General features: G+C 59.0%; 2 protein-coding genes across 2 annotated transcripts; one reads left to right on the forward strand and one right to left on the reverse strand.

Annotated features, from left to right (window-relative positions):
* Window positions 1–3,619: 3,619 nt before the first annotated feature.
* Window positions 3,620–12,332, forward strand: LOC114512039 (butyrophilin subfamily 3 member A1-like). Its single transcript, XM_036015767.1, has 8 exons — window positions 3,620–3,935; window positions 4,155–4,496; window positions 6,136–6,417; window positions 7,717–7,938; window positions 8,049–8,102; window positions 9,389–9,415; window positions 9,823–9,849; window positions 11,635–12,332. Exons 1-8 carry the CDS (start codon window positions 3,626–3,628, stop codon window positions 12,330–12,332), a joined length of 1,962 nt encoding a protein of 653 aa, XP_035871660.1. The 5' UTR covers window positions 3,620–3,625.
* A 2,867-nt stretch (window positions 12,333–15,199) lies between these two features.
* LOC118498234 (kinetochore protein Nuf2-like) lies at window positions 15,200–19,393 on the reverse strand. The gene is made up of 7 exons (XM_036015768.1): window positions 19,358–19,393; window positions 18,075–18,148; window positions 17,771–17,867; window positions 16,925–16,987; window positions 16,250–16,387; window positions 15,671–15,835; window positions 15,200–15,340 (listed from the first exon to the last, which is right to left on the reverse strand). Exons 2-7 carry the CDS (start codon window positions 18,128–18,130, stop codon window positions 15,200–15,202), a joined length of 660 nt encoding a protein of 219 aa, XP_035871661.1. The 5' UTR covers window positions 18,131–18,148; window positions 19,358–19,393.
* Window positions 19,394–22,326: the final 2,933 nt, after the last annotated feature.

Here is a 22,326-nt window from a genome sequence, read left to right on the forward strand (position 1 = left end):
AGGCGGGGCTTTCCACTGTCTCTGGCAGAGAGGAAGCTGCCTCTGTCCCCGCCCGCCTCCCGGGTCGGAGGCTCAACTCTAACGGAGAACGTCCCGGGGCCTGAGCCCTGGGGTCTTCAGCTGGAAGAACGAAGGGGAATTGCGGGGAGCTGGTGAAGGCCAGGGCCCCAGGGCCCCTTGGGAGAGATGCTGAGAAGTGCTTGAGCCCGCACGTGGAGCGTGGAGCAGGGCAGGTAAGGCCTTCCCTGGGACACCTGTGGGAGGGAGACAGCGGGAACCAGGGAGCCGGACACCTGCCCGTCCCTGGGAGCTTCCTGGGGTCGGAGAGGGGCAAGGCCCCTCCCAGTGTCTCCTGCTCGTCTCTGGGAACGTGTTCTAGGAGATTCTAGAAGAGGCGTTGACACCAAACCCAGGTGTGACTGCCTGACGCTCGGCAGCCAATCACTGGGAGACGGGGACTCGTGGGAGGAAAGCAGGTCCATTCAAGGGCCCGCAGCTGGAGATGATGGGGTCTCTCCTGACAAAGACCATCTGAACAATGGACACAGACAGGGGTTTTTGTAACGAGGGAAATGGAAAGGAAATAAAAAATCCACCAAAGACATGGAGGGAGGGTGCTGAGAGTTCTCCTTTTGAGGACACAGTGCAAGCAACACAGTTTGTTCAGGTGACTGGTCAGGTCAGCAAACCTCCCAGAGCTGAATGTCTGAGGGTGGACTGAGCTCCTTCTGAAGTTAGTGTCTGGAATTCCTCAGCAAACTGGCTGTTTACCTGAGTCACATATAAGTCAGCAGGTCATCATTTACAGAAATAATGTGGAGAGAATAGTGGGGTGAGTTACCAGGTGTGTCTTAAAGATTAATTGTAAAACCCCTGGCCAGTGCGGCTTAGTTGGTTGGAGCATCGTCCCACACACCAAAAGGCTAGGGGTTCGATTCCTGGTCAGGGCACAGACCTAGGTGTTGGGTTCCATCCCCTGAATATGCAGCCTAGGAGGGGCAGCCAACTGATGTGTCTCCTTCATGTCCGTGTTTCTCTCTCCCGCCCACTCTCTTTGTCTGTTCATCATCCTACTCTCTCCTCTACCCTTCTGCTCCCTCTGGAAGTAATGAAGAAAATGTCCTTGTGTGAGGACATAATAAAGTTGTATGTGTAAAGAAGATTGTTAAAGCAATACTTGTGACATAGAACAATCTGAAGCCTCCACACACACAGCGGTTGAGGAATGCATGACTACACAGTGTCTGACCACAGAGGGGGTCCAGGCCGTGTGTCTATTGGCCGTCGGTACCTCCTCTTTGGAGAAAAGTCCGATCAGGCCCACAGCTCATTTTATACTTCGATTGTTTGCTTTCTTGGTGTTTAGTTGTATGAGTTCTTTCTAAATTCTGAATATTAAACACAGTTTAAAAAGTGGGTCCAATTACTACCTGCCTTTTACTTTATTTATTTAGTTTAAGATTCCATTTATTTATGTTTAGAGAGAGGGAAAGGGAGGGAGAAAGAGAGCAAGAGAGACACTGAAGCACAAGAGAAACATCAATTGGTTTCCTCTCACATGCTCCCTACCAGGGACCAGGCCAGCACCCCAGGCCTGTGCCCTCCCTGGGAATCGAACTGGCAACCTTTGGGTTCTCAGGCTGGCACTCAACACACTGAGCCACACCACTCAGGGCTGAACACTTTTTAATTGATTGCTGGCAAATACATTCTTCATTGACTACATGGTGTTTACATTTTGTTGATGGTTTCCTGTGCTGGGCAAACACTTGTTACTTTGAGATGGTCTCATTCATTTATTTGTTCACTTTTAGCCCTTGCCCAAGGGGACATGCCCGAAAATGATATTGCTCAGAGTGATGTTAGAGAATTCACTGCCTACGTTTCCATCCAGTTTTACGGTTTCAGATTTTATGTTTAAATCTCTAATTTTACTTTCTGTTCTTTCTTGTACTTGGTTTACGGAAGTGATGCAGTCACACCCTTTTGCACCTATCCATCCAGGTCTGACAACAGCATTTAGAAGAGGGTCCCTTCACCTCAGACCAATTGCCCACAGAAGCCAGGACTCGTTGCTGGCTCTCAGGTCTGTCCCATTGACTTTGGTGACTGCTGTCCTGCCAGGTCCTGCTGTCTCTTCAGGGCAGACGTGTGACGTCCTGTCCTGTGAGGGAGTGTGGCACCACCGACTTCCTTCTGTCTCAGGGTTTCTCTGGCTGTTCAGAGTTTTCTGTGTTTCCACATACTTTTTAGGGTTAGTTGCTGTGCTTCTGAGAAGTAGGTGGTTGGTACTGTAGTAGGGATTGCACTGAGTCTGTGTGTTGCCTTAGGCAGTGCGGACATTGGGACAATATGAACCCTTCCCAACACCAGCACACTGCATGTCCCCACTCATTTGTGTCTCCTCAGTTTCTGTCCTCACTGTCCTACAGTCGTCACTGTGCAGGTCTGCCACTCTTCACTTACATTGAGTCCTAGGTACTTTGTCCTTTTGGATGATATTGAAAGTGGGATTTGAGGAATGTCTCATTCTGAATATTCAGTATTGTAGTATAGACAGGCAGCAGGTTTCTGCTTTTATGTCCTGCAGTGTGACTGCATTCACAGTAGTTCTAACAGTTGTTTCGTATTTTTTTTTCCAGTGGAGTTCTCAGGCTTTTCTCTATTTTGTATCATGTCATCTGCAAATGGTAAGAATTTTACTTTTTCCTCTCTGATTTGTGTGATATTTATTTGTCTGTCCTGTCTGATCAGTGTGGCCAGGATTCCCAACCCTGTACTGAATGGCAGTGGTCACTGTGGGCATCTGTTTCTCCTTCCTGGTCCACAGGAACAGCCTTCAGCTTTGCACCGCTGAGATTGTGTGGGTTGTTGGTTTAGGAATCATGTTTTTAAGGAAGAGGCTTTCTATGTATTTGTAACAAAATTGGTTGCAGTTTGGGTATTTAAATTGTATGTACACTTTGCTATTACAGATTTTACCATGATGAACACACTTAAATATAAGCCTTTGTGATAATGCCTGATTTTTTTTCTTTCAGATTCATTCTTGCAAAGGGAAACATTCTTAAGCCAGTGTGTGTCTGTGTGTGTATGTGTGTGTGTATATTCAAAATACATCCAGAAATATTTACATTCGTATGAATAAAGTATATGATTTCCATTATAAGTTATAAATATTTTATTCTATTATTGTTATTACTATTAACATTATTTGGGTTATTTTAAGCTTGTATGTGATCGGGATTAAAAAACAACAAATATCTCCAGAAATAAGTGAAAATACATCCCACACTGTGAAAACTTTTAATTTAAAACATTCAGGTAATTGTGAAAGTACAGGGTGCAAAAGACTCGGCTCGTATGGAGCAGAGTGGAAGGGGAGCCCCCCGGGAGGGACTGAGCAGCAGGGAGGGGAGGGGTCCCCACCTCCTGGCTGCTGTGCGGAGCACGGCCTGCAGGGGGCAGCAGAGAGATCCGGTGTCAGAGCAGAGGGGCCTGCCTTCCTCAGAGGGTGCTGCTGGGGGCCTGCAGCTGGCTGTGGCGGGGAATGTGGGTGAGTGGAGGGATTCTGAGCTTATTCACACAGGAGAGCCCCGCACTCCCTGAGGACGAGGGTTCAGGTATGTACATTACGGTTCCATGTTTCCTGGGTGATTTCCATGCTGGAGTCCAAGGTGAAGAGACTCCCCAGGAGACATTTGCAGAGGAGGCTCTCGGGTCAGCAGGGATCCCGGTTGTGCCCCCTGCCGGCCCTGGGGAGGCCGTGTCTCCAGGTGGAATCCTCCACCTTCTCCCAGGTCGTCACTGCCACCCAGCCCCTCCTGGCGTCTCTCTCTCTGCCCAGCAGCTAAGGATGGAGAGGCACCTGGTCCTCCCCCTGCCTGCTCTCCCTGTCTGCCTCGCCGTGGTCCAGCTGCTCAGCCCCTGCTCAGGTAGGACCTGCTCTGCGTTTGTGCATCTGAACCTTTCCCTTGGGGCCCAGTCAGAACCCTGGACTCCCCGCCCCTCACCCCTGCAAGGCCCGTCCAGACACACCTGTGTGCGGACTGAGTTCCGGTCTAGGTGTCTCTCCCCTCGCCCTCCCTGCTGGGGCAGCCCCTGGCCCTCTGGCCCCAGCTCCCTCTGACGGAGCCCCCCCTTCTGATGACCAGCTCAGTTTGCTGTGGTTGGACCCCCCAAGCCCATCGTGGCCATGGTGGGTGAAGACGCTGAGCTGCCCTGTCACCTGTCCCCGGAGATGAGCGCTGAGACCATGGAGCTGAGGTGGGAGCGATCCAGCCCCAGGCAGGTCGTGCACACGTACGCACACGGGCAGGAGGACACGCCGGCAGCAGAGTATCGAGGGAGAACTTGGATTTCAAGAGAGGACGTCACTGCGGGGAAGGCTGCTCTCTGGATTCAGGACGTCAGAGCCTCTGACAGAGGAAACTACCTGTGTTATTTCCGAGATGGAGACTTCTTTGAAAATGCCCTGGTGGAGCTGAAGGTTGGAGGTGAGTCAGGTTTGATCTGAGGTCATTTCCCTGGAGTCAAGGGCAGAGGGTCTAAGCCCACCAGAGAGCACTCTGGGCTCTGCACCACCAATGGTCCCCCTGACCCCCAACTCCAGCCCCATCCCTGCTCCTCTGAGGCCCCTGACAGACCCAGGTCGTCCCCCAGGAAGTGTTCCTCCTACATCCAGTAAAGAGTCCCTCACGCCGCCCACCAGGTCTCAGCAGGGAAGTGGAGGTCGGGGACAGGAAGGAGGAGGACACCCTTCCCCCACGGTGGGGGGCACACAGGTGTTTGGGTTCAGTGTGTCCCAGACAGTGGCCGTGGGCCCCCAGGTGCCCGCTGCTGTGGGTCCAGGGGGCTGAGCTGCAGGGGCAGCACCTGTGGTGCCCACACCCTCCAACCAAAGGCCCCAGGACACACGTGCAGTTGAACAGGGTGTGTCCATCCCTGGAGCAGTGAGGGGGGATGCACAGGGGAGGAAACCGGGGTGTCTCAGAGAGGGGGGTGTCGGGGAGGACACGGTGTGACCTCTGGGCTGTCAGGGGACTTGGGGGGATGTGGAAGCAGGGCTCTGCTCTGGGCTGGATGCTGTCAGGAAGGTGCAGGGGGGTCATGGGTCACTCCCAGCCAGGACAGGGAGGGTGGTCACTGCTGAGGTCTGCACACTGCTCCTGCTTCCTCTGTGCTCAGACCGACTGCTGAGTGGTCTTGACTGTGTCCTGACCCGTCCCAGGGACAGAGTGACCTTGTCTGAGGTGCTGCCCGTGAAAGTGCTCGTGTCCGGGTGTCAGGGCTGCACTTCACCTCCTGAGGACACAGCCCCGCCCTGGGCTTCTGCCTGGTGGGTCCCTGGGGAGCCCGGCAGGGGATGGACTGTGGGGGGTCCTGGCTTTGTCCTTGCAGGGCCTCCTCAGCCAGACACTGTCCCTCCCTGTAGATCACAGGTCCTTTGAAGAGAGTCCTCCCCACAGGACTCTGTCCTCTCAGGTCTGTAAGGGGCTCCCTCCTGCTCCCCTTGTGTGTAGGGATTCAGTGTCAGTAGGAAATACCCCACAGTTCCTGCCTGGGTCAGCGCTCCTCTGTGGAGAAGTGTTCCCCTCTCCACAGTCACGTGACAGAAACCTCCCACGGTGGAGGGGCCCCAAAGGAGGCTGACACCTGCAGCATGAATCACAGCAAGTGTTTGCTGAGGGGACTTACATATAACGCACACCTGGGGGGCCTCCACACCCGGGGAAGCGGGACGACAAGTGCATGTCCTTCCCCACACGGCAGGCAGGGCAAAGGGCTTACACAGCACAGAGGGGATGAATAGAGGCAATGGGGTGTGACCTGCTTCAAATAGCAGAGAATTTATCTGCTGGCAGATGGGGGGGGGGGGGGTCCAGCAGTCTCCATGGAGACTGAGGGGAAACAATGTCTGCCCTGGCCCAGATCCCCCTGGATCCGGCACGAGGGGCCAGTGACGGTCAGGCAGGGGTCACACCGTGGGTCCGTCTCTCCTGCACAGCACACTCTGGGAGCAGCTCCTGTGAATCCCTGCTGGGCTCATCCAGGGTGGGTGTGCCCCTCCCTGCTGTGGAGACCCTCACCAGTACAGAGGGCTCCCCAGGATTCAGGCTCACTGTTCCTCCCCAGCGCTGGGCTCTGACCCCCACGTTGACATGAAGGGCTACGAGGCTGGAGGGATCCGTGTGGAGTGCACGTCTGCCGGCTGGTACCCGCAGCCCCAGATCCAGTGGAGAGACGCCAGGGGACACAGCTTGCCTGCTGAGGTGGCCACAGCGGCTGCAGACCCCCAGGGCCTCTATGCAGCCTCAGCCTCTGTGATCCTGGAAGGTGGCTCTGGGGAGGGGGTCTCCTGTGTCATCAGAAACCCCCTGCTGGGCCAGGAGAGGTCAGCCAGGCTTTCCATCCCAGGTGAGTGCCCTGCCCTCTGCCCTGGGCTCCCTGGTACCCCTGGGGGAAGGTGTGGTTGTCTGCTGCTGACCTGGGTCTGTGCAGGGGACAGAAGGGACAGAGCAGGGACCTGCTGCTCCTTCCCCATGAAGATGTTTGTGTCACAGACACCTTCTGAGCACTCCTGCGGCCACACCCGGTGCCAGGGAATGGGGACTGGGGACAAAGGGTCAAGAGGAGCAAAGACGTGAGAAAAGGGGGAAATATGTACCATGCAAATCTTAGGAAAAGGGCTGATCTCCTCAAAATACAAAAGTACCAACTAGAACAATGAGCAGCGAACAGGAAGTATCAGTTCACAGAACAGGAAATGACTCAGGAAAAGGTGTCCAATCTCCCTGACTAGGGAGGTGATTTCCACCTGTGGGACTGGCGATAGAGGAAAAATCGAGGTAGTTGGCTACACATTCTGGTGGCAGGATTGTGGGGAGACAGTCACTCTTAGAGGTCTGTGGCTACTGTTTGGTGTAGTTTTGGTGTCAATGAGCACAACTTCCACTGGGGACACCAGAGCCACCGTATCCAGAGGACTCACTCAGTTATGCAGGACCCCACTAGCTCACATTTCTGTGTAATGATTCATATAAAAGGTTATTTCCTGCACCATGAACTGTAACAACAAAGAGTCAGAGACGGTGCAAGTGCCCCCGAGGGGCCGTGTGTGCAGGGGGCGCTGCCCCGTGAGAGCAGACACAGACCTGCCCCCTGTGCTGAGGCGGGAAGGCCGCCCAGACCCGGGGGAGCAGAGGGAACCACCTGTGGACCTGCTGGTGTGGAGTGCTGTCTGCGGTGTGAACAAGGGAAAATAAAACTATATTAATGTTTTTAAGATTTAACAAACACTTGCATGGCACTCACTATGTGTCAGGCACTGTATAAACATTAACTTAATCTCTTACCAGTCGGGACGCCCAGAACAGGGGGTTAAGTCACTAGTTCAAGGTCACAGAGCTGGTCAGGTGGAAGACCCCGAATTAAAACCCAGGTCTCCAGTCCCGAAGTTCACGTTCTTAATCCCCAGATTAAAGTGACTCAGAAGGAGATAATAAAGGGCAGAGGGAGGAGCAGTGGACAGATTCCAGTGGCTTTGTATACGTTCATTTATATTCAAAATATTCCCTTGTGAGAGGCAGTTACTTCAAGACAACGGTGTTACGTGCCAGTGAAAGTTCTGGGCACTTTGGGGAGAGAACGATTGTTTTCAGTCCCCAGATACTCTGAGACCCGAGGTGGTCATCAGCTGAGGCTCACCCTTCGCAGGCCCCTTCTTCCGGAACGCGCAGCCCTGGGTGGTGGCCCTGGGAATGACCCTGCCGGCTCTGCTGGGGCTCCTGGCGGGGGCGGGCTACTTCCTGTGGCAACAGCAGAAGAAGATCCAGGCCCTGTCCCAGGAGAAGGAGAGGGAGCGAGAGGAGAAAGAAGCAGCTCAGGCGGAGAAAGCAGCAGCTCAGGCCAAGGAGCGGTGGGAGCGAGGAGCCAAAGGTGAGGCCCCGCTGCAGGTGGTCGCCACCTCCCGGCCCCACCCGGCACCCACCTTGCAGGTCCTCTATTCGATCCCCTTTAAACAAGTTTCTTTCCCTGCTTATTTCCAGAGAAGCTGCAGGTCGAACTCAGTAAGTGGTGGTCCCTGGCCCACACGTCCCGGGGTCCCTGCATTACCCGAGTCACTGAGCCCTCACGTTGTTCCCTGCAGGGTGGACGAGGATCCCGTTCCTACCACATGAGTGACCCCAGCTGGTCTCTCAGCCTCTCTGTTCCCATATTTTAGCCCCTTTCCTCCCCACTAACCTCCCAGGGGAAGAAATCAAGACGCTGAAGGGGACCAGGCTGTGGTCTTTCTCAGTGGGGAAGGGACTTCCGTCTCTCTCCACCAGAGGGCGCTCCTGCAGGATACCCCAGGAACCCCAGAAAGGGGAGTAGGTGGGCTCAGTTTGGGAGTCCTTCCCTCCCTGGTTGGTTCACAAACTCTGTGGCGCACCGAAAGAAGGCAGAAGGAGAGAAAAGTGTCTTAAAAACAGGAATGGCTGTGTCAGTTGTCACAGACTTACCGTCACTGCTGAACAAATAGTATCTGAAATTTTCCCATTAGGTTGCCCCGCTGTTTCCCGAGTAGGCAGGAAATAATGCAGATTGAGGGGAATGAATCCCAGCACACAGGTACACGCGTGTGCACACAGGGCAGCGTGTGCTCAGACACACTCAGGCCCTGGAGAACCTGGTCATCGCTTATATGACAAGGTCTCGGTCCATGTCCTGGGGGGGGGGGGGGGGGGTGCCTGACCACAGATAGTCCCAAACCCTGAACACACGAGGCTTTTCCTTTTCACGTAAAGAGGGCTTCTTGTTGGCACAGCAGCCATCACAGCATCACTGTTCTTCCACGTTGGGATCATTACTGGTAAAGTACGGGTGACTGATCACCAGCGCTGTGACACTGTGATCACCTGTCTGACACAGAGACGCTCCTCAGGGACTAAGGGCGGGAGGGAGCCCAGGGTGGACGTGCTGGACTCGGGGGGATTCGTGAGGGGGCAGGTCGGAGCAGACAGCAGGGGACCTCATCACGCTGGTGAGACTGATGTGCAATTTAAAACTTATGCATCGTTTGTTTCTGCAACTTTTATTCACCATCCCCAACCGTGGTTGACAGAAGGTCACTGAAACTTCAGAAGCTAAAGCGGGGATGAGAGGTGACTGCTGCACAGACAGGGACAGGACAGCTGTGCAGTGACCCTGGGATAGCCCGTGCAGGGCGCCTGGGGGTCCTGAGCTGCAGCTGATGGAAAGAGGAGGGGGACCCGGGGAGGGAACAGGCAGAGGGAGAAGGGGGGAGGGTGGGGGGCACACAGGAAGATGACGGTGGGGGGCACCAGGGAGAGGAAGGAACTGACTCAGAAATGACAGTTCAGGTGACTGTCTGTCTCCATTGCAGGTGAGGAGCGGTGTCAGGCCTATGCAGGTGAGTGAGCCTGAGGCTCTCTGGTTTCCCGGCTCCTGTGTGGGAAGCACGTGCAGCCTTTCCTGCTGGGGGAGGAGCCATCCCATCCAGCTCAGAGGCTCATTCTCTGTGTCTGCACCACCCCCTCCTGTGTGGGCACTCAGAGAGGACCTTCCAGACCCAGTGTCCCCTCACCCTGCTGACACACACGCCCACACCCGGCACAGCCTGGTCCTGTCCCCACGGCCCCAGCGGGATGGGGGAAAGCCCAGCACTGGGAGAGGGTTCAGCCTGGCCAGCAGAGCTGCAGATGAGGGGAGTGGACGCTGGAGGGGACTGAGGAGAGGAGAGAGAGGAGGCTCAGTGAGGACAGTGGGGGGGAGGACAGAAAGAGTGACCTTTCCTTGTCTGTGTCTCCTTCCTTCCAGAGTTGAAGACGGCCCTCTTCCAGCCTGGTGAGTGGGTCCCTCTGTGTCCCCAGGACAACCCCCAAGAGCCCCTGCTCCCTCTTTCCAGCTCTTGCCTGAGGGAGGTGACCTGAGGTCATGGTCTCAAAGGTGTGCCCACCTGCTGCCCAGAGCCCAGGGACCAGGGACAGAGGCTGTCCTGGGGCCCACAGGTCTCTGTGGGAAGAAGAGGCAGGAGGGGCGGGGCTGGAGGGAGGGGCTGCATGGAGAGGGAGGGGGTGAACTGACCAGGCTCCTCCCCTCCTGCCCCCATGTGTCCCCGAGTTCTGCCAAGTCCCACAGTCACTGCTGCTCTGTGAGGGCTGGGACAAGGACCGAGTGAGGTGGTGACTGTGTTTTGTCAGAGCACCCACAGGAAACAGGCGGCCTGTTTGAAGGGGGTGTTTGTCTGACGGTAATGACCACAGTGAGGAGAAGGTGTCACAAGACCTAAAAACGATGCAGACAACTCCTTGGACTGTGACAGACTGTGTTGTAGGGTGACTCACTCCCAGGGGTGCAGGGTCAGAGAGGACAGAGGACCCCACAACCTGCACAGATTATCCCCTGACAACACACCCCTCACAGCACTTTCTCACACTGTGACTCGGGCACTGATGACTGACAGGAACAGGGACAAAGAATGGGGCAGCACCAGCCACACCTCCCAGTGGCCCTGTGACAGGTGACCCTTTATCATCCACACAATCCCCAGTGTGGAGTTCACCTCGGTGCCCCTGTCACTCTGGCTGTTGGTGACAAAAGTGCTCATGGCCGTGTTTAAGGGATACGGATGACCGTCACCTGGAGGCTTTGGTGTGCTGGCTGAGGACAGTGAGGTGGGTCAAAGGTCACAGCAGGAAGAGGTGAAGGAAATCCCTGACACAGAGATGGGGTTGGGTGTGTTCACAGTGACAGGTGGGGTGACATTAGGGAGACCAACAAGGACAGATGAGGCCCCTGGGCTCCCAGCAGTGGGAGCTGTGACCACCCCTGGGCCGAGGGCAGAGGGACAGGGAGGGCTCCCTGGGGCCTGGAGGAGGCAGCTGGGGCTCGGGGGGAGGGGTCTTGGGGGGAGGTGCTGTGGTGGAGCATCTCCCCAGGGGACGTGGGGGTCAGCACTGTGCCCCCCCTCCTCCCTCCTTCCCGTGTCCAGCCCGATCCTCCCCTTGGCCAAACCCAACAGTAACCAGAGCCCAGGGCCCAGGGGTGCTGTCCATGGAGGACTGAGTCCTGGGCCAGAGGGGGTGGGACAGGTGGGGAGGGACCCCAGAGCACATGGAGCCCAGCCTGGCCCCGAGCACAGGAGGGACACGGTGTCTGTCGTCACACCAGGGGCTTCCTCTGTGCCCAGCCTGGGGCTCAGTCTACCACCCATTTGTCCTCTTCCTCCCCAGAGACCAGTGTTTCACCCCCAGTTCACAGACAGGATATTGAACTCGAGATACTGTGTAGATTGTGTGTAGGGAAAGAGAGACTGTGCAGGAAAGGACGTCCCCCAGCTCAGGGGGCAGGGCCAGGGCTGACGTGTAATCCACGTGACTGTGCAGCACAGGTGGGCTCGGACATTTTGGGGCAGAATCAGGGAAATGGTAGATCCCAACCCTTCTCCCCTCCCCTCCCTCACCAAACACAAGGCCCCTGCATTTCCCTGGCTCAGCTGAGGGTCACGTCCAGGGTGGGCTGGGGACCCCGGCCTGTGGGCTCGGCCTCCTGCCCAGACCCAGGCCTGGAAGGCTGAGGCTCTGAGGTCCGGGCACCACGGCTGACCCCACGCCCTCTGACCCCCTGCAGCGGATGTGTCTCTGGACCCACGCACGGCGCACCCCTACGTCCTGGTTTCTGAGGACAACAGGAGCCTGCAGTGGGCACAGGAATGGCAGAACCTGCCAGAAAATCTCGAGAGATTTTGTGGGAATCTCTGTGTGCTGGGCCGTGAGAGCTTCACGTCTGGGAGACACTTCTGGGAGGTGGAGGTGGGGGACAGGGCACAGTGGTGTGTTGGGGTGTGCAGGGAGGACGTGGAGAGAAGAAAGATTGTTAAAATGGCGCCTGAGAATGGGTTCTGGACAGTGTGGCTGGAACCTAGGAAGGGTTACCTGGCTCTCACAGACCTGCAGACCCCACTGACCAACGTGAGCCCCCCTGGGAGGGTGGGGGTGTTCCTGGACTGGGAGCTGGGGCAGGTCTCCTTCTACAATGCCCTCGACGGGTCTCACCTCTTCACCTTCCCGCACACCCGCTTCTCTGGGCCTCTGAGGCCTGTTTTCGGGATTTTGATGTTTGAGCCCACACCCCTGACCATTTGCCCAGCGCAGGAAGGAGTGGGGGCGTCCCTTGTGCCTGACCCAGGGCCTGACCCTTCCCTGGAGACCCCAGTGTCCCCGGGCTCAGCTGGAGGGAATGGGGACCCCCAGGCTGAAGAAACCTCTCTGCTTCCTGCTGCCCAGCCTGGGGCTGAGGGCCTCCTGGACAGCAAACGTCTCAGCTAGGAAACACCCACTGAAACCACACTGAGGGACGGGCTTCACTGACACTCCCTCAGTGTTCCCACACGAGAGACCAGGGTGCACACAGTGGGTTAGCTTTCCAAAGGTGACTCAGATTTTAGTGCTGAACGATGTCCATCCCCTGCCCCTCCCCCTCCCCCTCCCCCTCGACTGTCCCTTTGCAGCTGAGTGTCCTGTCGGGCAGGGTCATGGGCAGCCCCGAGGGTCCCTCCCAGGGCTCCAAGGGTAAAGGTCACTGCATGCCACGCCCTCTTCCAACCATGTTTGTTGACAAGGTCTGAACATGGAAAGAGGGGTTCAAGGAATCCATCTTCCTGGAAGAGAGCGTGGCACACAAAGGGGGGCGGTAATTTTTCTGGGGGTTGCTTTTAACAATTTCCTTGCTAATATCAATCATGGTCTTACTTTGTACCCTGATTCCCATAAGAACAGACCATGAGAAGAAAGAGGCTCGAAAAGAGTCAATGATTGATTTTGAGGGAAATTTTGAAGGGACAACTAGTTTTTCCTAAACTATTGAATCATGCCCAGATTGTTTTAAATAAAGTGTTTATAACCCTGAGTAAGAAATTATTCCCGATTGTTTTTGTAAAAGAATTTATGAATCAATTACAATAGGTTGAATTATTGGCGGACTTTCCCACGCCTGTTCCTTACCCATAGATACAAAAAGTCTTTCTAAAAAACAAAACAAAAAAAAACTATATAGACCCTTACCCACAGCCCAGGGATACCCCTCGGTAGCATATTAGATTATTGGCAAATTATGGTATCCCCTAAAAGGAGCTAATGGTCTCCAGAGGGTTCCAGATCTCCCATTGCCTTATACAGGAGTATATAATGAGGGTGGCATTAGAATGGTCAATTAGGATGAAGTTCAAGTGCCTTATAATAGTCTAAATTTCATGGAAAGGCCAGCTCGAAGCAGACCTCCCTGGTGTTTATTAACTAAGAAATAAAAAGTTTACTGTAGCTGAATTTCCTGTTTATCTCTCCTTACCTGTTTGTTTTGGAGATTAAAAGGTGGTGGGATTGTTAGCTATCTGTATCTCAGGTTTATTGATTTGCATAATTCCAATGAAGTTGTATAAAATAATTTCCTGACCAAAGAATAAAATCCCCTCTAATGAAATAGCCCCTGAGTGTCTAAAAGTTGTTGGAGTAACAGCCCCGCCTTTACCTTGAATAGAAATATATATCAAGTAGAATTAGACAGGCAAAGAAATAAGAAAAACTGGTTAACTATTATAAATTAAGGACGTAGAAACAGTTACCAGGGAGTCAGAGTCCATGGTGCACAGAGAAATATTTTAGACAGAAAGGTAAATAGGTAAGTTAGACATCACAAAGGCCTTATAATAAATTTCCTATAACCTCTATTCAATTTAGCGTATCCTTTTGCCCCATGACAAATTCTGAGAATTTTAATAAACAATAAGACATTCAAACTCTATGTACAGCTATTTCTAATTGTCTGGTTTATGGCTCTCATGGTTATAATAATCTTTGTTTAATACAACTGAATCTATGGGAATTTTTGTATTTTTCCTGGTTACCTTTGTATTCATTTTTTTCTGCTTCACCTAACCGCAAATGTCAATCACTGCTAAAAATGAAAGCATAAAAACCTGCTTGTGCTTGCAATAAACGGAACAGAGCATCACTGTCCTCTGAGGCGTGTTGTCGTCTGTCTCCCATCGCCGACGCCTTCCCCACCTTTCAGGAACCCCTGGACCCAGCTGCGGCTGGACCGCAGCAACTGCAGGTGACTGTGAAGGCCACACCCACTTGGATCCTCCAAGGTCAACTGTCAGAGCCATGGTCCACCCCTTCCCTGACTGGCTCTGCATGACCCTGTGGTCCAGAGGGTGAACTCACAGTGACCCCATCACACAGGCTGAGAAGGGACCAGCGGCCACTTTCTGAACCAGCCTGTGACCCGTGGGCCCAGAGCAGACCCACCCCCACACCTCCCACCTGAAGGTCCTCTGTGAGCAGGACGGTGGAGGGGAGGGGACAGATGGACATCAGTGGAAGTTTCATCACACGGTGGGACCCACGTCCAGGACAGGGACGCCCCCCGCTGACCACCCACTGAGGTTCCCGAGGTCCCTGTCACCTGTGGGTCCTGGGGAAAGGCCGCTCTTCCTCATCATCATCACTGTGACTGTTCACCATGTGTCCCAGTCCGCTCTCAGGCAGCAGGGGTCTGTGGGGTACTTTAAAGGCAGACCCCCCGGCGGGCATGGAGCACGGAAGCCTGACGGACGGCGGCTCCTACAATGACACCCTTCGGGACGCTGGAGAAACCCAGAGGGAGGAGGGCTGCGGGTCCAGCCCGCCCTCTGCCTCTACCCTGCCCTGGGAACAGCAGCGAGGGGGTGGGGGAGAGGGACCAGGAGTGGGGGACAGCCCCCTGCCCCGGCCCTTCCTCGCTGTGTGTGCTTGGGAAAGCCTCCGCACCTCTCTGGGCGCCATCTGTCGTCAACAGTACAGAGGAGCCCTGGCCGGCCGGAGGAATCATCCCACAGACCAAAAACAAAACCAAAACCAAAAACAAAACCCCAGAGTGCGGGTTGGGTCCCAGCCCGGGCGCGCCCAGCAGGCCACAGGCCTCAGCTCTCCCCCTCCCCCCGCCCCGTCCTCCCTGTGAAACCCAGAGGAGCGTGTCCTCAGGCGAGGAGGACTAGACACGGTGACGAGGATGAATTTGTGAGGCGGCACCGCGGTTGTACCGCGTCACCCGTAACTCTTCCAGCGGTTCCCCCTTTTAGGAACCACGCCAGCTCTTCGTAAAGCCTACGGGAGGCGTTAAAAACCACGCTCGTTCCTAAAGACGGACGATTCTTTCACGCCGGGGGCTGGGAGGTGGCGTCTGGACCCCCTCGCGCTCTCCTGGCGGCTGGAGCGTTCGAATCGGGCGCCAAACGGGGTCCCGTGAGCTTTCCTCTGGGGGCAAACATCATCGTTTTCGGGTGGATGGACCCTCGCTGTGGACAAGGGCTCTGTCCACCAGTCACTGGGCCCCAGTTACGCCTGCAGAATCCCCTTCGTCCCCTAAGGCAGCTGTGTCCCAGGATTAAGACGTGGCCACCTGTGGGGGTCATTTGGGAGCGGCCACCGAGGAGGGGGCGGTGGGACGGTGGTGTCTGCCGTGGGACCCACTCCTCTGTCCAGGGGGCTGCTCAGCCCTCAGACCCTGCTCGTCTGCCCCCTTGCTGCTGCTGGGCAGCCATGCTCGGGTCCCTGGACCGTGTCCCCCCCCCCCCCCCCGAGCCCAGACCCCTATCTGGGCGCCTGGCACCCAGGAACCGCCCCACCGGGGAGCCTGAGTGCTGGGGCACCGGACTGCAAGTGCCCCGGGCGGACCTCGCTGCTCCCGGGAGGTCCTGGATCTTCTTCTGGTACAGCTGCACCTCCAGCTGGCAGGACGGCAGCCCGTCCACCGAGTCGCGGTAGAGCTCGTACTTCTCCATGACCTCGAGCTGTGGGGGGACACAGGGCCCAGTGGCGGCCTCGCCCGGGGCTGCCGGGGGCCGCAGCGGCTCCGAGGGTGAGGTCGGAGCGCCACACGAGTGTGACCTCTCGGGGGGACCCGCCCGGGCTCGTCGCGGTGACCTGGGAGACCCCACGTCCGCCCACACCCAGCCGCCCCCGAGGGCTCCGGCCCCCGCATCACCACCACGCACTGACGTGGTCTCGGTCCTCTGTGAGGACAGCTCCTCCCGCTCCTCCCTCCCCTCAAACCACAACAGCCGTCTCGGACAGAGGGCGGCAGAGGAGGGCCGCCCGCCCCCGAGGACGAGCCCCTCCCCACCCCCCCCGGCCCCGCGGCCCCAGGGGTGGGGGGGAGCGAGTGCGGTTGAACGAGTGACTCATCCCAGTGAGGGGAGGCCCACCCTGGAATTTTTGAGCTTCTGCACTGTGTCTTTCATTTTCTCTTTGTAATTCTTCAACTTCTCTGGAGAATCCACCACTTTGGTCTTCAGACCCTCTTGCACTTCCTTCAAGGACACCACGGACAGTTTCAGCTCGTTCTGGAGGAAACCGAACACCGTTCTGTGTCGGCGGCAACAGTAAACTCGGCGACTTCCCGTCGCAGGAGCGGGCCAGACGGGAGAGGCTGGCCCCCCGCGCCCTGCGTGGGGGGAGGTTCAGAGGCGCCCCCCCGCCCCCCGCTTGAGGCTCCTGCGCAGGTCCAGGCCCAAGGCCAAGCCCCCAGCGCCACACGCAAGGTCACCCCTCCAGCCCCGCTGTCCGGCATCCTGGCCGCACTGGGGCGGGGTCAGCGAGTCCCCCTGCGCTGCCCAAGTCTCTGAGTCCCCGGGACCCCGCCTGGCCCGCTCCAGCCCCCACCGTCAGCAGTGGGAGGACCGAGCCACGTGGGGGTGTGACCAGTCCCCTTCCCCTCCCCAGCAGAGTGACATGGCTGAGCAGGCGCTGGGAGAAGCTCGTCTCACTCTCACTCTACGGGAGGGGCCACGGGAGGGGCGCCCGGCCACGGCGCACACGGTTCCGTGCCCCGCACCCACTCTCGGCGCCCTCGGTGCCCCCACCCGGAAGGGCGCTCTCACCAGGTGCTTGGCTTTCCCCGACAGCTCGGCCTTCTTCTGGGCGTTGCGCTCCTGCAGCAGCGTCTGGGGGGCGGGGGGGGGGCGAACGACCGTGTTCCGACGACGCGGGGCGAGGTGTCGGCCCTGCCTCCGCGCTTCCCCGCAGAGCGGGGACGGGAGATGGGAGACAGGAGACGGGAGACGGGAGTTGGAGGGTCAGACTCCGCTCGCCAGGCCCAGCCCCGCGTCCACAGGGGTGCACGAGCACCCACGTGCTGACGCCTCGGGAGCCCCAGCTGGAAGCAGGGGCTGACCTCCCCTCACCCCAGACACACAGGACGGCCACGTAGGCGCGTGCCCGCTGGGCCCCGGAGCCGCACGCCCCAGACACAGCCCACGGGCGCCCTGCGGTGCTGCCCCACGAGGACTTGCGCACGGCGCCCGCCATCCGTCACGGCAAGTGCCGAAGGCCGGGGCTCGGCTCGGACAGCGGGGAGCGGGGCTCAGGCTGGACCTGCACGCGTGTGGGCTGCACCTCGAGCAGCGCGGGGCGGACAGACACACCCGCCCTCCCCTGGAAACGGTCAAGTGCCCAGAAGCCCGCGGGGGCTGGCTGCAGTGCCCAGGGGCCAGTGCAGTTGGGGACAGCAGGGCTGGGCCGAGGGCAGCCCTCGGAAGTCCCCGTCCCCAGAGAGCGTGTGACTTTGGCACCACCAGCGACACAGCGGTCGGACGGGGCTGTCGGAGGCACGTGTCCATCGGAAGAGCCCCAACGGGCAAGGCGGTGACGGCGGTCCGTCACGGAGTGTGCAGCCCCCGCCCCCAGGAACGGGCCGGCCCAGAGCCGCGGTCTCCGGCGACAGGTACCGTCTTCTGCCGGAAGTCCTGGTTCAGCAGCTGCTGCAGCTCCTGGATCTCCTCCGACAGCTGCTGGAACTCCGCCTGCTCCTCCGCTGGGACGGAACTGAGTGGGGGCCGGTGGTCACCTCGCGCCAGGGGCGCGCTCCCAGGGGCCCCCACTCTTAGGTCTGGCGGGGGGACTACCTCTCACCCCCACCCCGCCCCAGGACCACTCCCCGCCCTCGCCAGCAGAGGCCCGCCCGTGCCAGCCTCGCCCACGGGAGGGCCCCAGCGCTGCTGCTTTGATTTCCCCTGTTCCTCCCCCACTCACTCCAGCTTCTCCAGCCTCGCCAGCGCCTCCTGGTGGGCCGTGTTCAACTGCTGCATCCTGTCCACCGAGGATTTCTGCAGAGCGACCCCAGGGACTCCCCTGTTGTGAAGCACTAACTTCTCCCCGTGGTGGAGAAGTTAGTGCTTCTCCACCACGGTCAGGGGGGCGTCGAGAAACCGCCGCCGGTCCAGCCTGCAGCCCCCTCACCGCGACTCCCGCGGGTGGGGGGGGGGGCGCACACGCAGGCTGACCTGGAGCCGGAGCCCGGCCGTCGGCAGCTCGGCCCCCTGGGAGGGGCAGACCCAGGAATCTCAATGGCAGCACAGCCGCCACAGGGCCCAGGACGGTGGCACGCGACTCGGCCGAGCTGACGGCTGGGGGAGCGTTGCAGAGGGCGTCGGGCCGCACCTCACAGACGAGAGGCAACCAGCCACACTGCGTGCGCACGTGTGGGCTTGGAGAGCACACGGCACCAGGAGGTGCGGCAGCGTGACCCCTGGGAGGGCGTGCCCACTGACCCACGGCCCAGTGCAGCCGGGGTGCGAGCTCTGACCGCCTAGCCCCCGGGCTCCTCTGAGGGCACCCCCCCACCCAGGACAGAGGGCCTGCACCTCCCCAAGCGCCGACTTGTGACGGAGCGAGCCTCTCTGCCATCCACTGGGGCTGAGCCGTGAAGATGTGTGACGCCGGGCCAGCGTGACAAACGGAGCGACCCCCCGCGGGGCCCTCACTCAGGAAGCAAGCACAGGCCTGGGGCCTCGAGGACCTCGGGAACTCTCCCGTCACCCCGCATGCCAGGCAGGGAGAGACGGGCCCCACCGTTCCCCTCCCTGCGCTTCCTAATGCGGGGACGGGCACCTCAGGCTCCAGACTGGAGCGGGAGACCCGGCCTGCGCCCAGCGCTGCCGAGTCGCAGAGAAAGCCTCACTCGGAGACGCGCCGGGACAGAAACCTGTGTCCTCCTCGAGGTCGGGCCGTCCGGCTCGTGCTCACCGGGGGCCACAGCGGCCTCTGGGTGGCCGTCAGAGGGCCAGGTGCAATTTCAGCTCCGAACAGGGGAGGGTCGGCCACACCCGTACGGCCCTAGAGCTCGTCCAGCCCCTTGAAGCGGCCGAGAGGCTGGTGCGGCCGCCGTGGACACGAGTCTGACGCCCCCACTCCAGACATGAGAAGGAACTCGGCTCCCCCACCACGACGAGCTGTCCGTGAGAACCGCCTCAGACAGACCGCGGCCACACATGACGCCCCTCGCCCTCGGGGACCCCCGCCCCCTGAGGGCTCACGTGTTGCCAGAGGAACTCCAGGTACGTCTCCCGGCACGCCTCCCCGGGGGGCAGGCGGTTCTCGTGGGAAGGAGTTGGCTCATGGGTCGTGATCCACCCGCCGAGCTCCGTGGCAGTGTCCCCGGGGTGGCGTGCGGGGGGCCGGCAGCCCCTCGTCCTCTCGTCTACTCCTCTGTCCCCCACAGTGGCAGCATCTGGGGTCTCTCCCGGCCCCGGCCTCCCAGGACCGAGACCGCCGCCAGGAGAAAGGAGGTCCCAGGTTCTCTCCGTTTCCTCTTATCTCCGCCAGAAGCTTCTCGGCTTCCCTGTGCGTGGATCGCCAGGGGCCCCTGGTTCCGCCCTTCGTCTCGGCCCCTCGGCAGGTGTTTTCTGCGTGACCCGCTACCTCCACCCTGAGCGCCGCTCTCCCCAGGGAGCCCCTGGGTGCTCCCCACACGGACGGAGTCCGTGCTGCGTCCACGTCACGTGGGCCTTACTTCCTAGGGACAGAGCAGACTGCGTTGTGCTGAGAGACCACGCCCACCCTGCGTGGGGAGGAATGTGTAATCTCTTACCGCCCCCCACCCACTGCAGGGTGTGGTCTCGTGGGGTGACGGGGCATCTCGTTCTGTGCCCGCCAGGATTTTGTTCCAGGCTCAGACACGGGAGCCGGGGGGCGGCGGGCCGGTTCCTCCTGAGGCTGTGACGCGTCTGGCCCCGGCTCCTGGGGGTGTGCTGGTGGTGGCCTGTGGGTCCTTGGCTCACAGACGCGTCACCCTGATCTCTGCTCCATCTTTGCACGCGTCTGTGCACGACGGGGTCCCCTCTCTCACCAGGACGCCAGTGACAGCGGATCAGGGCCACCCTGACCATAGCCTGACCACCTTCACAAAAGACCTGTTTGCCCACGAGGCCCCATCCTGATGCTCTGGGGCGAGGACCCCCCATGTCTCTGGAGGACACAGTTCGGCCCACGGCCCCCGGCTCGCCGCAGGGTGGGCCAGAAGCCCTCCCCAGCAGGACCTATAAATAGCCAGAGGGCCCCAGCAGGCGCGGGTGCCAGCTCCCCGCAGGGCAGGGTCCAGCCCGGGTTTAAATGGAGCCCTAATCCCTCATTATGTTTCCATCACCGGTGTCCTCTGAGGGCCACGCGCGGCCCGTGTGATTCACTCCATTTCATTTTTCTCAGAACTCCTGGCAGGCAGGCGTGCCTGGGTAGCTTCAAGGGGAGTAAACAGGACGCTGACACTCTGGGCCTGGGCCACAGAGACAAGGGAGGTTACATCCCCCAGGGCACAGAGGGCGGCTGGCTCACTGGGCCGGGGAGCCGTTCTGACACTGTGTATGCTAAGTGACCCCGCGGAGACGCGAGGGAGAGAGTGTAACAGAGTATCAGCCTAGAAACCACGCCCAAGCCCCAAACTGCAGATGGGGCCGTGCCTGGCCAGTGGCCAGCGGTGGGGAGGTCTGTTTTGATGACGTGTCTCGGGACGATACTTCCCTGAGCCCGCAGGACAGTCCCTGGCCCTCGGGACTGCACACGTGAGGCCAGACCACGCGTGTGGACAGACGGTGCCCACGGAGCAGTGGGACGGGGCAGCCTGGAAAGGACCGCTGGGCCCCGAGGAGTGCGCTGCCCGGGCCGGTCTCTTCGGAGAAACCCGGTGCCTTAGGAGAGCCCTCCAGGGAGGAGGCCGGGCTCGCCCATCTCCCACCGCTGTCTCGGGGGTCTGGTCCCCACACTCTCTAAGGCCGGCTCTGCACCATACCCCCCCCCCCCCGAATCTGGAGGAAGTGTCTTCCTTCCTGTCAGCGCCGTCTGGCAGCACGCCGCGTGCAGTCTGAGCTCCGATAAGGAGCAAGGACTCCTGAAATACAGCGTGTTTACAGTGCTTGAGTCTTTTGCATATTCAAAGATTGCCCTTAAAATAATTCTGTTTGAAATTCAAGTGTAACTGCGTTTTAATTTTGCTTTAATCGGCCACCCTACTAAAAGCTGGGCTCTGCGGAAGATAAAGCGGGAACCAGGCGTGGGTTCCGCGCTGCAGTCCCACGCGACTCACGCACAGATAACCACGTTGCCAAGTACAGAGTGAGGTTTACGGGACATCCACCGCGAGAACGCTGGAGAAGTGCCCGAGAGGAAGACGGTCCTTCCAGCCCTAGAAGCAGGGGCCTCGTCTGGCTGGGCCGGGAGGGTGGCAGGACCGGGCGTGGGGGGTGGGGGGCGGGGTGGGGTGGAGGTGGGGCAGGCGACAGCAGAGTGCGAGGACCCCGGCTGGTCGCCCACTTCTGCTGCGCCCCGGGCACGGGACAGGAATTAGTGGCAGCAGACCCCGGAAAGGGGGGGTCCCCCAGCCCAGGGGCCGGCTGGCGAGGTGGGGTGAGGCGGGAAGGCCGGTCAGGCCTCACCGCTGACGTGCTGCTTGTGGGCTTGGGTGCAGGCGGCAGAGCGCACCTGGGAGACCGGGAGGGGGCGAGGGTCTCCCCAGACCCCGACCCCCAAGGAAGGGTTTGTGCACAAAGGAGAACTCGGGATTTGAACCTGCGTAGGAACTGCGTGGGGAGGCGCCAACGTGGGAAATCACACACTTGGGCACGAAACCATTCGGGTTCCCATCGCACGACCCGACCAGGGGACGCCCTCTGGGCTGGCTGCCGCTGTCCCAGAACCCGAGTGTCCTTTCAAAGTGAAGCACGGACTGGCTCTCCTACCGGTAGCCCCAATAGGTGAGGCAGCCGTCGCTTTCACCTGCAGAGAGAAGTCCTGAGGGTGATTGTGGCTGTAACCAATCTGTGTGTGTGTGTGTGTGTGTGTGTGTGTGTGCGTGTGTGTGTGCCTGTGAGCGCCTGCCCTCCCAGGGAAGGGGGGCTCACCGAGTGTGCACCTCACACTTCCTTCTCCTCTCCCTCACCCCTTGCATGCACTGGGCTGGTTCATCGTTAGTGCCGTGAGTAGATGTTTGTGAGATCAGGCGTGACGCGAGAGG

The sequence above is a fragment of the Phyllostomus discolor genome, chromosome 14, assembly GCF_004126475.2.
Source record: "Phyllostomus discolor isolate MPI-MPIP mPhyDis1 chromosome 14, mPhyDis1.pri.v3, whole genome shotgun sequence".
Lineage (NCBI taxonomy): Eukaryota > Metazoa > Chordata > Mammalia > Chiroptera > Phyllostomidae > Phyllostomus > Phyllostomus discolor.

What these genes read in the sequence shown, in the direction of transcription:
- LOC114512039 (XM_036015767.1), top strand. Translation starts at nt 3,626, where the DNA reads ATGTACATTACGGTTCCATGTTTCCTGGGTGATTTCCATGCTGGAGTC. An exon ending in GGTGGAGCTGAAGGTTGGAG is followed by an intron (nt 4,497 to 6,135) that starts GTGAGTCAGGTT and finishes GTTCCTCCCCAG; the next exon opens with CGCTGGGCTCTGACCCCCAC. An exon ending in GTGGGAGCGAGGAGCCAAAG is followed by an intron (nt 7,939 to 8,048) that starts GTGAGGCCCCGC and finishes GCTTATTTCCAG; the next exon opens with AGAAGCTGCAGGTCGAACTC.
- LOC118498234 (XM_036015768.1), bottom strand. Translation starts at nt 18,130, where the DNA reads ATGCAGCAGTTGAACACGGCCCACCAGGAGGCGCTGGCGAGGCTGGAG. An exon ending in CGGGGAAAGCCAAGCACCTG is followed by an intron (nt 16,388 to 16,924) that starts GTGAGAGCGCCC and finishes GGTTTCCTCCAG; the next exon opens with AACGAGCTGAAACTGTCCGT. An exon ending in CCCAGCACTCAGGCTCCCCG is followed by an intron (nt 15,341 to 15,670) that starts GTGGGGCGGTTC and finishes CCTTGTCCACAG; the next exon opens with CGAGGGTCCATCCACCCGAA.